The sequence below is a fragment of the Cornus florida genome, unplaced genomic scaffold, assembly GCF_030987335.1.
Source record: "Cornus florida cultivar Cherokee Brave unplaced genomic scaffold, ASM3098733v1 CherokeeBrave_3.0.0_Hap2_Chr10, whole genome shotgun sequence".
In the NCBI taxonomy this organism is placed as follows: Eukaryota; Viridiplantae; Streptophyta; class Magnoliopsida; order Cornales; family Cornaceae; genus Cornus; species Cornus florida.
The window spans coordinates 117,716,191-117,733,240 of NW_026775580.1; the positions used below are offsets into that span (position 1 = coordinate 117,716,191).

General features: G+C 34.9%; 1 protein-coding gene across 1 annotated transcript; it reads left to right on the forward strand.

The window, feature by feature from the left end:
* Positions 1 to 11,398: 11,398 nt before the first annotated feature.
* On the forward strand, positions 11,399 to 15,626 carry LOC132278517 (serine carboxypeptidase-like 7). Its single transcript, XM_059780322.1, has 14 exons — positions 11,399 to 11,747; positions 11,862 to 12,007; positions 12,673 to 12,749; positions 12,870 to 12,992; positions 13,298 to 13,400; positions 13,530 to 13,567; positions 13,731 to 13,832; positions 13,951 to 14,037; positions 14,144 to 14,299; positions 14,407 to 14,478; positions 14,557 to 14,675; positions 14,915 to 15,028; positions 15,205 to 15,259; positions 15,373 to 15,626. Exons 1-14 carry the CDS (start codon positions 11,548 to 11,550, stop codon positions 15,454 to 15,456), a joined length of 1,476 nt encoding a protein of 491 aa, XP_059636305.1. The 5' UTR covers positions 11,399 to 11,547; the 3' UTR covers positions 15,457 to 15,626.
* Positions 15,627 to 17,050: the final 1,424 nt, after the last annotated feature.

Genomic DNA, 17,050 nt, shown 5'->3' on the forward strand with positions numbered 1-17,050 from the left:
CAGAGCCCTAAAACCACTTTCTGGACGTAAAAACAAATTGGAGCCGGCTCTTGGAATGGAGGAGCCGGCTCTTCCCCTATTGGAGCCGGCTCCAATCCCCTAGGAGCCGGCTCTTGCTGAAGGGGAGCCGGCTCTTGACTTCCTAGAGCCGGCTCTCTCCCTCTTGAGAGCCTTCAGTTCAGTCTCTGCTCCGTTTCCGTCAATCTGCTCCTTCTCCGATCAATTCCTACCCCTCTGCTTGTTTCTTAAACTGATCTAAAGGATCTAATACCCTCCTGATAGCATCCCCAAGGTTTGATTATAGCAATTTAAATCAATTAACAGAAGTAAACTTGTGCAAAACTGAAACCTCATGCATAGATTACAACGAAGCTAAAAGCAACAGAGATCTAAAATATTAATAGCAACCCTCCTATGAGATTTACATAACTCCCGTAGTCTTTCCATACGTAGTTTACAGTAGTTGCAATAAAAACAGAGACAAAACTACGACCAGAACCCTCATGCTTAAAGGACATAAAACTGAACCAACTTGCATGCACTGTAACAGATATTGCAGAAATCATCACAGAAATAATTCAAAGCATACATATGATTAATTTGATGTATAACATACATGAATGATTTAGTTATTAATTTCCTTAAAACCCTAGAGCATATCTAGGTGCACAGAACACGGCTCAAAGGGAAAGAGGAAGATAGAACTTGCCTTTGTAATAGTTGGTCTGCTTTCCTCTGTTCTGGCCACACTGAAAATACTGCTTAGCCTCCTATTACTTCTGTGTTTCCCTTCTCCTAGGTTTGGCTTTGAAACCTCAGTCGAGAACTCACAATTTGCTCTGTTATCTCAACCCTTACTCTGCATCTCTCTGTGTTTTGCAGAACCCTCTACGTGTATATGCTATGTGATATATCGTAAAACCCTAGCTTAACGCATAATGGAGTATTTATAAACTAAATACTAAAACCCTAATCCTTGTCACATTGAGATAAAGCCCTAAACTTAATCCGAGTTTAGTTAGATATCAGATGCTTATGAGACGGCTCCAAAAACCCTAACTAAAACGTATCTAAAACCCTAGTTAATGGGAATGACATAATTACCCTGTTCAAAAATTAAATACTTAATAAACAATTAATTTAAACCCATTAATTAAATCAAATAAGGAAGCAACGAATCACTTAAAACACATAAAATAAATAAAACAAGTAATTAAAATAAACCAACAAATAAATAATTACACCCTTAATTAAAATAAACAATAATAAATCAATTAAATCAAATAATCCAATTAAGTCAATTAATGCACACAAATAAACATTTATTCATAAAATTAATAAATAAAATAAAAATGCACATAAAATAACATTTAAATTCTAATTTTATCCCTTTTTAAAGTAGGGGTATTACATGATCTCTGGCCAAAACCTTGCCGCCGACAACTCTCCGGTCGCCGGAAAATCGCCGAAAAATTCCAGAAATTAAATTAGGCCTTAAAAAATTCCAGAAAAATTCCGAAAAATTTCTAAAAAATCCCAGAAAATTCCTGAAGCCTAATTTAACCCTCTTGGACGTTCTTGAAGCTTCATAGCATCCTTTGACGAAGATTACATAGCTTTAAAAATATTTACAATTTGAAATACAATGAAAAAAATTAAATTACATCATTGAACTTTCAAACGGCTAAATCAAAGCCTTAATTACATTCATTCAAAGATAAAATTACATTCAATATTTCTATAAGCTTCATCCATGACCCAAAACACATATCATCATCCATTCACAATTATACATACATCATCATGTATCAATATATATCAATATATTAATTCATACATCAACATACATCAATAAATAAATATATGCATATCAAAATTGGATCCATGAATGATGAATTTTCATAAAATCATGATCTCTAGTAATGAATCAAACCATGCTCTGATACCAGTGTTAGGAAATGTGCTAATTTTAAAAACTTTTCGAGGGATTTAAATTCATAGATCTTGATTCATTACATAGAGACAAGTTTTATGCAAAAATAAAACATGATGTATCATTCAATTAAAAGATTGAATACTTACATCAAGGTTTGAGTAAACCTTAGATCTCTCCTCTAAAGTGAATGTTCTCACTTATTGTAGATTCCTTAGCAATATGCATTCTTCTTGGATCTCCATCTTCTTGGTAATTGTTTTGCCTTTAGGAATCACTCATATGCCTCCATGAATGACCTTGGAAAACTAAGCTTGTGGGAGCCTCCATTAGATGAGAACATAAACCCTAATTTTCTAGAGAGAGAAAATATATTCCTTTTTCCTTCTACTAAAAATCACACCTAAAATATACATAGACCATATATATTTATAGGCAACATAAAGGTAAAGAAAAGGAAACAACTAATCCTTCTCAATCTCTAATTCACATGTCTCAAATCTAATATGATTCCAATATCAAGTTGGGCTATGAGTGAGAATCCATTGGGCCTATTATTTTATTGGCTACACTGAATTAATAATTGGCCCGGTCCATGGACCCAATTTAATTAATTCATAAATTAATTTCTACTCCACTAAAAGAAATTAATTGAACTCCAATTAAATAATAAATAACCTCTAAGTCAATATTGCACTTTGACCCCTCTATGCATAATTAGTTATCGGATAAATAAAGCCATCAATCCGACTACTTAATTAATATATTTATTTTGGTACCTTTGATTATTTCTGGCTCGATCACAATAAAACATTTGTTTGACAAAAATAATAATTTAAATAAATAAATATATAATAAATCATTTTGTCTAAAAATATACGAAGGCCTTCGAATTTACTTTGTGATCAACCATAATCAATACAAAATAAATACAAGTAGCAATGATGCAAATATTGAAAATATAACCCTCTAACTATTAATTACATAACTACCCAAAGTGTCGGTCTAAGGATTCCGAAGAATCCACCGAACAAATCAAAGTAATTATTAATTAATAAAAGAGTCTATAATTTTCTCATACTTAAGAGTCAAATGCCATGACGGTGATAGGGAACAATTGCATACGACGGCTCTCGCAATATATCTCAACCTAACGCGGATCTAGTTCAAATCTTAATTAATTATGAGTCCATCCATAATTACCGACTATGAACCATTTATGATTACTATTTATATATCATGCATTGATTGCCATCACAAACATATATATAAATATCTCTTGTAATCAAATGGACATTATCAATTCTATAATGAATCGAAATATAATACATTGAATTCACCAATTGTATAAAACATAAATATTTCATAAACGTCAGGAACATATGTCACTTTAATCCAAACAGGAATTTGCTATGCCAGGGCATATAAATCCCAACACCCGAAGTGTAACGACCCAAACCCGGGAGTCTGGATCGCTAATTGGGTCTTAACTCGACCCAGGAACTGTAATGTTAATGAATTAATATATATATAAATGTTAAAAGTTATATTATTGGCCTGGGACCCACCACCACTTTTTGCCATCACAAATGACCAAGGGTTGGTCATTACAGAACCCATCAGTTCTTGCTCTCTGTTACGTCCCTCCCTGTCTCGCTGCTTCTCTTTTCTTTTTCTTTTTTTCTTCTATCCAATTTAAGCTTGATTAATCTTCAACTACTTAGTGTTTTTGAGTGCCGTTTGCGGCTATTCGAACCCCACGACGAGATCAAAAAGTTGATAGGAGCAATTCCATGGTTGGTGTACCAAAGGAAATTTGAAATTCTAGGGTTTGAGGTGAAAAAATTAAGGGTTTTGGATATAATTGAGATAGGGGTCTCTAACTCACATTTTCTTGTTCCGTTGTGGGTTAATTTCTAGCAATTGTTATTAATTTGTCTAATTGATGGTAATTACCCTAGCATGATTTTTTTTTTTATTTATTTTATGTGTAAAGTTAATTTCTAGTAATTATTATTAATTTGTCTAATTTATGGTAATTACCCTAGCATGATTGTTTTTTTGTAAAGTTCATGATTTTATATTTACATGTTGATTTGTATGAAAATCATATTTAAATGTTGCTTTACTATGTCTATAAAGTTGTAAATTGTGCTAGAAATGATGTATGAATTCTTTGTATGATTTTCTTTGAAATTTTAGCAAAGAATGACTAGTTGTGTTATATGAAAATTTCTTTTTCCATAGTATTGTAGGTATGAGACATACATGCATGTCATGGGGCATAAGAAAGGGTAAAGTGATTTGAAGTGGATAAGAATGGGTTTTTGGAAAAAATATTTTGAGAAATTTTTTTTGTGAAAAACCCGGCCGCCTAGGAGTTGCCTAAGGACCGAGGCGTTAGTGAGGCCTAGAGAGGACTAGGAAGATCGCCCTAGTGTGGTTGAATTACCTGGGCCCCAAATGACGCCATGGAGTTGCCATGGGTCAAGGACAGTGGCCAATCCTCCTCTCGTGCCGCCATGGAGTTGCCATGGGACGGGTTCACTAACAGTTTGAAAATGATGGTGGAAATGGTTTTGGAAAATGGGGAGTGGCATTGCATCGCATGTCATATCATTGCATAACATATTCATTTGTGGTATCGGATTATTGATGTGGCATGGTGGTTATATTTTTTCCCGATATGGTATGATTCCAATTTCTTTATTCCTATTCATGGTGTGAATTCACAGGGCCACAAGAGGTGTGTTTTAGGCACCACCTACTGAACAATTTTGCTCACCCTATTATTTAACATTTTTCAGGAAACGAGAAAGAAGTGGCGGATGACGTACCACCACAGGTTTAATTTGGATTAGAAGATTATTTTTCTATTTTTGTATCTAAGTCCCATATTTTTGTAAACCCTTATTTTGTCATATTTAGTATAGAGATTTGTGGACTCTTACTATTATAGTTATATTCATGGACTTTAATTAAGATAATTTGGATTAAATGGTATGTGGATGTTCCACCATGAGATGAACCATGTTGAGGCATAATGAACTGATGAATGGGATGCTCGGATATATTATTTGTATTGTGTGTTAGGACATATTGGATAGGTCTTGAAAGACCGTTGCATCTTTTTTATTTGAGCAGGTTGTGGTAGGCCCCTTTTTAGGGGAGGTCATGTCAAATTTTTTTTTATTATTATAAATGGGATCAGCTTAGGGTCGTTACAGGAACACCCAAGGGTAAAATGGTTATTTTGACCAATACAGTATACTAGAGGTCATAATAAAGTCATAATGGTCATTACTAATCAAATTGATTCACTTATGGATGAAAGAATCAACTCCGTCCTAAAATTGGTCCACTTAGGGTTACAATGGGGACCTTACAACTGTCATCTAAGTCATATCTAGTCACTTAGAGTCATTCGTAATTGAAAGAAAACAACTTGGTTCGAGGTCACCCATTTTAGAGCTAGAAAGGGTAAAAATGTTATTCTAAGCCATTTCGCTTGCATTCCGATGGGGCCATAATGATCTAAGCCTCCCAAATACACTGAGGAACCCATACGTTGAAGCTCAGGGCAACAGAGAACCTTTAAAAAAATAGTTCCTAAATTCTAATACAGAGTGCTCCGTCGACATCTCGGAGTGCTTCGACGGTGCCATGAGCACCCCAGCGCATGCCCCGAATGCTCGGTGGACACCTTCGGAGCACTTGGTGGGCACCCTGAAAGCACTCGGGGTGTATCCTGAGCACCCCAGTATGCGCTGAGCGCTTGAAAAAGCCCAAAAATGGGCTTCTCGCCCCTTTTTGCCCCCGAACCTGTTCCCTATCATAGTCATTTATTACCTAAATGCCCCTATCCTAACTCACGACATTTATAAAATAACCATTTATCAACTTAAAATATCAATATAGACATTATACAATTCAATATGCATCCAAGTCCTTCAATTTTGATAACATGGCTAAAGTTTACTTGAATGGCCATTACATAGTTTAATTTACATAAAAAATGCTTTACAAAAGAATAGTTAAATCTAAGCATTGGTCACAAAAGTCTACAAAAAAGGATGTTATCTACATCATTTATCCTTGGGAAGGTCTGCCATCAACCATGTCATTGCGATGACCTGAAAAATGTTAAAAGAAGGGGTGAGCACGGCTCAGTAGAAGATACTTAAGGTATCGACTTTGGACTCCTTTGAGTCACTTACCAAGGAAAAAGATTAAAGAGTAACCGGGATCATGCTTAGGGGTTTCAAAGGCTCGCAACAACATACATAACGATAGTAGCATTCATTTCATAATTTAGCAATCTAAAAACATGCACAATGCCATGAGATGCAACGCCGTCCCAACTGCTGTCCTAAGCCGACACAACTCACATCGTAAATTACTAATTGACTTTATCGAGGCTAGATTGCTTAACCATCCCTGGCTTCAAATATGATAACAATTTGGGGCCTAGTTAATGCAATATTACATGTTCAAATCTGACACGTGCTCTTTTTAGGTCAAATTAGCACCGGACTCGCGAAATCTAGTTCCTTTCTAAAAACCCTTTCATAACCACTGATGGAAACCCAACTCAACCTTTCTATTATGCCCATGCTATGAGTGACATGCGTCATTGTGAATTAAATCATCATGTTAAAGCTTCATCAACATTTGTATAAGCATTCAACCATGGATGGCATTAATAAGTCTAAGGATGCATTATCTTTAATTAACATTAGCATGCTTGGCATTCCCATTAAATCATACTTTCCATCTACTCGTAATGATTATAGAAACACGATTGTTTCAAAGATAACAATTTACACATGTATGACGTATTAACTAATCAACCTTGCAACTTGGCATACATACATCACACCTTATCATAACTTCATCACATAGAAACATGGACAAGCAATTTTAAGGCAAAATTTTTCAAATAAATCATACATAGCATTCAATACACATAATGAACTTAAGATGGGGCAAAAACATAATGAATTAAACACCCGTACCTCAAGGAAGACAACATACATAACGATAGTAGCATTCATTTCATAATTTAGCAATCTAAAAACATGCACAATGCCATGAGATGCAACGCCGTCCCAACTGCTGTCCTAAGCCGACACAACTCACATCGTAAATTACTAATTGACTTTATCGAGGCTAGATTGCTTAACCATCCCTGGCTTCAAATATGATAACAATTTGGGGCCTAGTTAATGCAATATTACATGTTCAAATCTGACACGTGCTCTTTTTAGGTCAAATTAGCACCGGACTCGCGAAATCTAGTTCCTTTCTAAAAACCCTTTCATAACCACTGATGGAAACCCAACTCAACCTTTCTATTATGCCCATGCTATGAGTGACATGCGTCATTGTGAATTAAATCATCATGTTAAAGCTTCATCAACATTTGTATAAGCATTCAACCATGGATGGCATTAATAAGTCTAAGGATGCATTATCTTTAATTAACATTAGCATGCTTGGCATTCCCATTAAATCATACTTTCCATCTACTCGTAATGATTATAGAAACACGATTGTTTCAAAGATAACAATTTACACATGTATGACGTATTAACTAATCAACCTTGCAACTTGGCATACATACATCACACCTTATCATAACTTCATCACATAGAAACATGGACAAGCAATTTTAAGGCAAAATTTTTCAAATAAATCATACATAGCATTCAATACACATAATGAACTTAAGATGGGGCAAAAACATAATGAATTAAACACCCGTACCTCAAGGAAGATAACTAAACAAGCCCTAGCTATATCACTTTTCAAAATCCCCCAAATGGCTTCAACACTGGTATCAAATGAAAGCGCTTGAAGAATGGAGTAAACTTGTCTTCTTGAGCTAAACCAAATCCTTACCTTAAGGCCCTCAAAGATGGCAATTCATCAAAATGAGGGTGTGGCCCTCATGCACCCACATGTTAAATGGTGGCCCTCACCTTTCTAGTTAAAAACCTTTAAATGCGTGCCCTCCTATGTGACTTATGTGTACCCTTTTATCCCCAAAATATCATCATATATATATAAATATACATATACATAAATATGTAGCATGCCAATTTCAATAATAACATTAATGAAAAACTGGAAAAAGATTCTCGAACACAAAGTCGGCCCCGACCCCAACATTTCTAAAATTAATCCCATCACCTCTGATTGACTTAAAACAATTAGAAATACATTACCAAGAATCTTGGCTCAAGAAAATGACTTAAACGGCCCTCGGGACCAGCATGGCAAGCAAAACGGTGCACGAAAAAATAATAAAATAAAAATTCAAAAAAAAAAAAAATCCAAAAAAATCCAGGACATTACACGAAGGCTGATCATCTGAAGCTAATCCTGAAGGCTGATCATCCGAAGTGATTATCCAAAGTCGATTACTAAAGCTAATCATGAATGCCGATCACTAAAGCTAATCACAAAGGCTAATCATCCGAAGCTAATCACGAAGGATGATCATCCGAAACTGATCACTAAAGGCGATCACCTAATAAAATCACCATGTTGATAACTAAAGTTGGTTATCAAGGTTACTCACCCTCATTATTCATCAAGGTTGGTCACCTAAGTTAATCATCAAGGTCGATCACTATTAGTCTAAGAAGATCATGAAGACTTAACACCAACAACCTGAATAGAATAAAGGCTCAACGTAAGGCACCACCTCAGCACAAGGGGGCAACTCAATGACTACAGAAGTTGTACTAACAACCTTCTTAAATACCTTAGCTTTGGGTCTCTAATAAATGCCAAAAGAATTTATATGAATTGTTGTTATCAAAGCATATTGTCGCATAATTTCAAGTGATTAGTTCACTACAATTAATCCATACAATTTAAAGCATCAGTTACAATTAATTCCTTTTAGTTATGGTCATCGCATCAAACTAAAGAAAATTTTGGTTGAAGTGTGGAGGAAAATTTTCCCACCAATCACAATGCTCCATGTGTACGCAACTATGCAAAGAAGCTAGCCCAAAGAACAAAGCCAAAAGATAAGGGCCCAAACCAAGAGACCAGCCCGAGAGTCCAAGGATAGCCCCATATGCCAAAGAAGCCCAAAAGTAACTTGCAGCCCAAAAATCCCAATACAAAATCTTTACCAACATGGCTATAAATAACACCCGAACAACAAATTGCAAAGAATCAGGGAATTCATTGAGTTTTCAGAAAGGAAGGTCCTAAAAAGGTTCTATAAAAATATCTATACACAATATAAATATGGACAAAAGACCCCGACAAAAGACAAGTTGTTCTCAACAATATAATTATTCTTCCTTCTTCTGAATATTTTTAAGTATTTAGCAAATTTCCATTGTTTTTTTTTTTTTTAAGTGTTTGAACATTGAAATTCTTAGATTGAACCTCAGCATTCGGTCCGAGATTGTATGTACCTACATAGCCCAAAATGAAATGTTCCAATCCAAAAACAAAATCGATGTAGATATAACGAGCTCTATTAACTTTCCTTCTACCACTCTTGCAAAATCTCAAGTTATATAGATTAAGCGGTACAAAAATTACCAACACTTATATACCAAGTCCACACACGAGGGCCCCACTCTCCACCAAAATGAATCAAATGTCAACTATATCCCTTAATTCTCTACACACATGTACACCGACAAATAATGCTACACCAAAGTAAAATAAAATGACCCAATATAAAATAACATAAAATAAATGAATTCGGGAAAATTCCTGAGCACAAAGCTCGACCCTGTGCTCAAAAACCAAAAATGAGTAGAAAGGGTTCAAAATACATTTTTAAAAATTCTAAATTTGAAGAAACAGTCAAAATGAATCCTAAAAACATGCATCCCCATACATAGAAAAAGGAAACACACAAAATCTAAAAAATGCCATAAAAATGGAAAATGACACTGGCCATCACATATATTATCCACTCTATTCTCTACATTGGAATGATTGGTGTGAGCATCTCGCTTGGGCTCTTCTCTTATAGAGATATTATCCAAAATAGTATGCACACAAGATGCCCGAGAGACCTTGACTATCTCTACAAGAGATTAGTGCTAACAATTTGTGCTTCAAATATTTTGTAAAAAAATATTTTTATCAAGTGATTTGTCACAATCACTTTTCAAGATAGTTGTCTAAAGAGGTATGCTAGTTAGGGGTGTTCAAAAAATCTAGTAAACCGAAAAACCGGATTGGACTGGTTTGGTCCTGGTTTGGGGTCGTCCTGGACCGGCCCGGTCCGAGCCGAACCATTATATAACTTATATATATATATATATATATATATATATATATATATATATATATATATTCTTTTCAACTTCATAGTGATTAGTGAACTAAGTCTATATACTTTTAGCTATGGCAAGAAATAATTATGATAGTTGGGGACTTCATACATTAGCTATTCTGTACTTGATCTCTCTTATTTTTTGAAATTTTGAATTAAATTTTTTTTTTCTTTTCCCGATATCTTGTAAATGGTAAACAAGAAATACTGTATTTTTTTCCTTGTGGTCATCTGGTCACTGTCTGTTTGTTTCTTCCGACAGTGACATAAAATAAGAGATTTTGTTTTTTAAAAATAAAATAAAAAGGAAATCAACTTAAGCCGACGTCCCAATTTAAGTGTCGCTTATGATGAGTAGTAATTTTTAGGGGGACATGTGGGACATGTATTATCTGCCTAAAAAATTACTAACTTGCCCTTTTAAATTTTGAATATTCAAATTTGAAATTTTAAACTCAAATGACATATATGAAAATATGTGAAATATATTATTTGAAAAAGGAAAGTGAATTATTATTTTGGAATAAAAAAGAAAAGTATGACACTTATATCAAGACGAAGAAAGTAATAAGAAATACTCCCCCCAAAAATTATCCCTTTTAGAAAACTGCACAGTTCTCCAAAATGACTCTTTTTTTGGTGTGACGTTTGTGTGATATTGCAACCCAAAATATGTTTATTCACAATGATCTATTAAATAATTTCTTTTTTCGGTAAGATAATTAACTAATTAATTTCCTTTCTGCTTAATGCCCTTGACCGGGAATGGGGGACGAGAATCCATACATCTCAATGTTTGAACTCCAATTACGACAGATCTTCAACGTGCCCCATTCAAAGCTATCCAAATCAGATGTCGTCAGAGGGAGTGAGGCCACGCGGCCCGCGCATAAATGTAGGTGCAACTTATAGTTTAGCTTAGCCGTTTGGTGGGGGATGTTTGTGACCATCGGTTACTTGCAACAAATTGGACTTTCTGGTGTACCTATTATTTCCCTCGCTAGCTCTCTGTCTTTCCATCCGAACCGAACCAAAATTAAAAGGACAAGGAAAATTAACTGACATTGGAGGAGCTACTATTCTTATGCGACAATTAGGTACTGGGCCGTAAATATATCAAATATATTAGTATATATTGTTACTACAACTCTAATTTCCTCCCAAGAATGCTGTTTTCCTTTTTGTAATCACACATTTGGCTATATATATATATATATATATAAAGCACAAAGGTGAGGGGGAGGAGGAGAATCGATCGTCAATCGTAACCAGACCTTACCCCAATTTAGAGAGAGCTATGGCACTGAAAGCAACTACCCATAGGCTAAGTAAATCGAATTGGTTCGATTATTATTCGAAAGGTCCCCGCACCACTTGCACTTGGGTGTGCTTGCATTTATTTTTCCAATTGCTGTTCTCTGGCATTGCCGCATCGCACACCATTGTCACCAGTCTACCGGGTTTTAGCGGTGATCTCCCCTTTACACTTGAAACTGGGTGAGCTTATCTATAATCATGACACAAAAATGGTGTATGTATGTATATATAAATATATTGCTAGTGTTGTTAACTGACTGGGGCTGGCTTAAATTTGTATACATATACACGTAGATACATCAGTGTGGGTGAGCTGGACGATGTGCAGCTATTTTACTATTTTGTGCAGTCTCAGAGGTCCCCTGCACAAGACCCTCTTATGATGTGGCTGACCGGAGGTCCTGGTTGTTCTGGTCTCGCAGCATTATTTTACGAGAGCGGTGAGTCTAATTTCTTTTTCTTATTTGGCAACGCAATAGGCCTTTTGCACTCTTAGCTATGTTTGGTAAGCATGAATAGAATATAGAAGAAAAAAAAAAATGAAAAATAAGAACTGAAGAATAAGAATACAATGATTATTTCCATTCAAGCATTTACTCATATTAAGTTATAAAGTCAGAATGTAACTCAAATAATCATTCCTATTCCAGCGAATGCTCTCCCCTTCACACGATACGATGTGAATATAGTGTGGATTATTTTGAGCTTTTTTTTTTTTTTTTTTTTAATGCCAAATATTATTTTTCTATTTAATTAATACACAATTTAGAAAAGAGTCATGAGTCATGACAGCCTCTCATAAAAATAGCTCAAGACTCTTGTTGAGAACTCTCTCCATAGTCTGTCTTATTAATTATTCCATTGGTCAAACTAAGTGGAGATATTAGCATAATCAATGAAAAAATGCTTAACTGGCGGAATGGGGAGCTCAAATGCTCCCCACCCACATGGTGGTTGGCGTGGAACCGATGTGAATGGGGAGCACTTTGGCTCCCCATTAGACTGGTTTCAACAATAATGGGGACTGGATATGGTTCTATTGATATGGCCAATTATCAATAGAACCATAAGGGGTTGGTATTGATGTCTTTTCTCGTCTGTTTAGGTCCATTAAATTTCAACTACGAAAATTACAATGGAAGTGCACCAACGCTATCCTTGAACGACTACGCGTGGACCCAGGTACTAAATTTCATACTCTAGCTGCAATGTTTATATATATGTAGTCAATTAATTAACTGCATGCGCATGTGAGATCGAAGCTTCTTATCAGTTGACTTTTTTCTTGCTGTAAACTTTCAGGCCCTCAATATGATATACATTGATGCCCCTGTTGGCACTGGATTCTCTTATTCAACTACTGCTGAAGGTTATATCAGCAACGACAGTAAAACAGTAGCACACCTATATCAATTTTTAGGCAAGGTGTGTTTTAATCAGTAAAAAAATGGGGGAAAAATGTTTTTTATTTTTATTTTTTTGTTTTTTTTTTATTTTTTTTATTTGACTAACACAAACTGAATCAAATATATGATACTATTTAAACTGAATCAAAATCCATATAGGGGCTTTGCAATACATATTAATGTTTGTCAAATGCACGCATTTCATGAAACATTTTTATTATTTCAAGTTGAAGTTGAAGTTGAAATTTATCATATTGCAACGTAAGTATAAGTTCTACAAAATAATATAATTTTTTTCTACTTGACAAATTATAATATGTTCAGTGGTTGTTGGATCACACTGATTTCGCATCAAACAATATCTACATTGGTGGTGAGTCGTATTCCGGCGTAACTGTACCTATGCTTGTTCAAGAGATATCTGACGGTAACTTCTTACTGAAATTTAATCTAAGCATATATATTCATTCATTCAGAAGTGGTTTATTTATTTATTTTTTAAATTAATTAATTTGCTGTTTGTTGCAAATGGCTCATTAAGACTTGGATTCTGCAGGTATAAAAGCTGGGCATTATCCATCCATGAATATCAGGGTACTTGTTCTAACGTTGTAGTACATCCTTGATTTTATTCCCAACTCCAAATGCAGTGTCTTATATATGCTCTGTTCGCTGCAAAAGAAGAGGAGCAAATGGAAACCAAATCAATTTCTAACAATTCTATGGTGATTTATGATTTTCATTGACTTGTTAACAGGGGTACGTGCTTGTGAACCCCAAGACTGACTCGTTTATTGACAATAATGAAAGAATCCCATATGCTTATGGGATGTCACTCATAAGTAAAGAAATTTATGAGGTATTTCAATGCCTAATTTCATTGGCTCTTTTTCCTTCCAATATTTTCCTTCCATCCATATGACACTAAATTATAAATGTTTATTTATTGTATTTTTTTTCTATGCTTATATATGAAGGCCACCAAAGAAAGTTGCAATGGAGACTATGTGAACACTGATTCAAGCAGTGAAGATTGTTTGTCAGATTTGGCTATTATTGAAGAGGTCAAACAGACTAGGATTTACAGAATTGGGTTTCACTAGACTACTTGTCATACATTTATGTGTTATAGGCATGGAGTATATATTGATTATATAATTGCATATGCAGCTGCTCAGTGAAATCAATTTGCTGCAAATTTTGGAACCTTCTTGTTCCGCTATATCCTTAGAATCTAGAAAAACCAAAGGGAATCGAAGATTTCTCAGAGAGGAATCCAAAAATGTCATCCTTTCACAGCCTAGAAGTTCTGCAAATTGGTGTCGGGTAAATAAATCTCTCTCTTTATGTATTTATATATACATATATAGATGTATATTAATTTCTTCTTAAACGAGAGAATCGAGTGTATAAAACTAATCGCCTACTTCTAGGATTATACTTATATTCCCCTTGGAGTCTGGGCAAATGAGATAGCAGTTCAAGAAGCTCTTAACGTTCGAAATGTAAGTAGATTTGGTTGGTAAGTGTTACTTTATTAGCGTAAAAACAGTTTTTACTGCAAAAGATTGTGATGATAACAGGGAACAGTAGAATTTTGGACGAAATGCAACAGCAGCATAGAATACACTAATGACGTCACAAGTACTATTGAATATCACCGGAATCTTACTTCTACCGGCTTACGAGCTCTAATATTCAGGTGACATACATGCAATTATATTGTTTTAATTTAAGCATAAATATCGTAAAATAAATATATGTTATTTTACCACTCTTCAAAAATAATAACTGTGCTAAACTAGTGATTCCACAATTGCTTTGATTTGTAGCGGACACCATTTGCATGTTTTAATTAAGTCTTAAGAAATTACCATTTGAACCTCATGGCTTCACTGTTATATAATTTGTCGTATAATAATTTTCTCTCTATATATTCAGCGGGGATCATGACCTGTCCATTCCAAGCATTGCAACACAAGAATGGATAGCCTCTCTAAATATAACTTTGGAACAAAGTTGGCGATCATGGTCTAACAACGGTCAAACTGCTGGGTGGGTTGCAAATTAATTATTTCTCACGAGCAATTATCTCTTAATTACAATCTATTCTGATCTGTCCCCGGCCCTTTTCGTCATCTTCGGAATCTCATGGTTTTTACTTAAAAAATAATAATTATTTGTTATTTATAAATAAAAAAATAAGAATTATTATTTGCTTCATGGTTCAGATACACAAAGAAGTATTCAAGTGGTGATTTCAGTTTGACATATGCAACTGTAAAGGCAAGATCACTTTCTCTCTCTCTATGCTACATACCTACACAATAACTAATGGTACCTTGGTATTAAGTTTTATATGTTTTTCTTATATATATTTTTTGGCCTTCGAATTACAGGGTGCTGGTCACATTGCTCCGGAGTACAAACCTGAGGAGTGTTACGTGATGATGGATAGATGGTTGGCTTATTACCCACTTTAACGTTCCACTATTGCCTGTTGGTGATAGATTTTGTATTAGTATTAGCAAGTGATATTCGAGCAGGATACATTAATTGCTCTAAATAAAGTATTTGATTACCTTAATTTTTGCAATGTTTAACAAAGGGATAATTCCTAATAAAAATAGAATTATGATGCCTTAGGCTAAAATGATGGAGTTAAAGTCAAATTTTTTAATATGATGGAATTTTATAAAGGTATGTCTTGATTACCAAATTGTCCTTCCTCTCTCTTCACCTACCCTTTCTCTCTCATCAACTCTCTTTTGGAAAAACAATTACACCATTAATAGAGATAAGGTAAGTACACTCCCTCAAAATTCCTCTTATATTCGTCGGATTGCCCATTCTTGTCACCGGCGCTGCCGATCGATTCATAGCTTCGTCGATTTCAATTTCCGCTACTTCACCTCCTTTTACATAGGATCCCAATGGGAGAAGCAGGTCCACAAGTGCGCCAACTACCACCGCTCCGGTGGTTGTGGGTGTGTGTCCATTTAAATTAGAAGGTGCAACTATATTGTAAGTGAGACTGATTCAATTACTTCTACAAAGGAACATCAGATTGATATCCAACATATTATTTCAATAACTTATACATATATGTAGTATGTTGGATATAAATATAATATGTTGGATATCAATCTGATGCAATTAATTGAATGTTTGCATACATTATATACATAAGATACAATTGGGTCTTTGAAGAAGGCAACATCAATCAAATTTTATTACTTATATAAAAATATACATATATATATTTATATTCTTTAGCAATGGTGGCTGGAGAGAGAATCATTGAGGGGTTGTTGGCAATGGCGGTGGTCCATTTGTGACTTTAAATATGGTCTAAACCTATCCCGAAAACATGCATTCAATCAAATACAATCACAAATAACTTCCATGCATTTATATAAACATTAAACAAGCTTGATACATTATAAGTGGTCAAAATAAATCCAGTTACAACTTAACATGACCAAACAACCATACATGGAACTAGAAATCCTAGTGAGACCACAAAAGATACAAAAATGGTCTCAAAACTATTTCTGTCCGCAAAATGAAAACATATAGCGGTCATATACAACATGTAGCAAAATGAAATCCTCAAATTGAATACAAGTACATTGATTGCAAAAAAATCAAATAGTTCCTCTAATCTCGCCTAAGCTTGTGAGGGAATGTCATCCACCACCTCCTTTCCGTGACCTAAATAATGGTAGAGGAATGAGCACAAGGCCCGGTAGAGATTGCCTAAGTGGCATTTCCTCAAACAAAGTAGTTAATCTCATGTCTTACACGCAAAGAATAGATGAATGAGGGCAGGAACATACACAAGATCTCATATATTGCATTTAACTCATCAATAGCATTAATGTCAAAATAATGCATTGTAATGCACGAAATGAGCCATGGAATTGTCTATCACCCACATACTCAACCAACTCAACACATACCGAAAATGTACTAATTAGCCGGACTTTGGGTGACTCCCGCAGTCCCTAGGGAGGATTTGCTAGTCATCCTTAGTAAAGGGTACCTTCGAACTACCATTTGGGGCCCGAGGTCATA

Coding starts and splice junctions, on each gene's coding strand:
- LOC132278517 (XM_059780322.1), top strand. CDS start 11,548: ATGGCACTGAAAGCAACTACCCATAGGCTAAGTAAATCGAATTGGTTC. Junction 11,748..11,861: donor CCCTTTACACTTGAAACTGG/GTGAGCTTATCT, acceptor ATATACACGTAG/ATACATCAGTGTGGGTGAGC. Junction 15,260..15,372: donor TGACATATGCAACTGTAAAG/GCAAGATCACTT, acceptor TTCGAATTACAG/GGTGCTGGTCACATTGCTCC.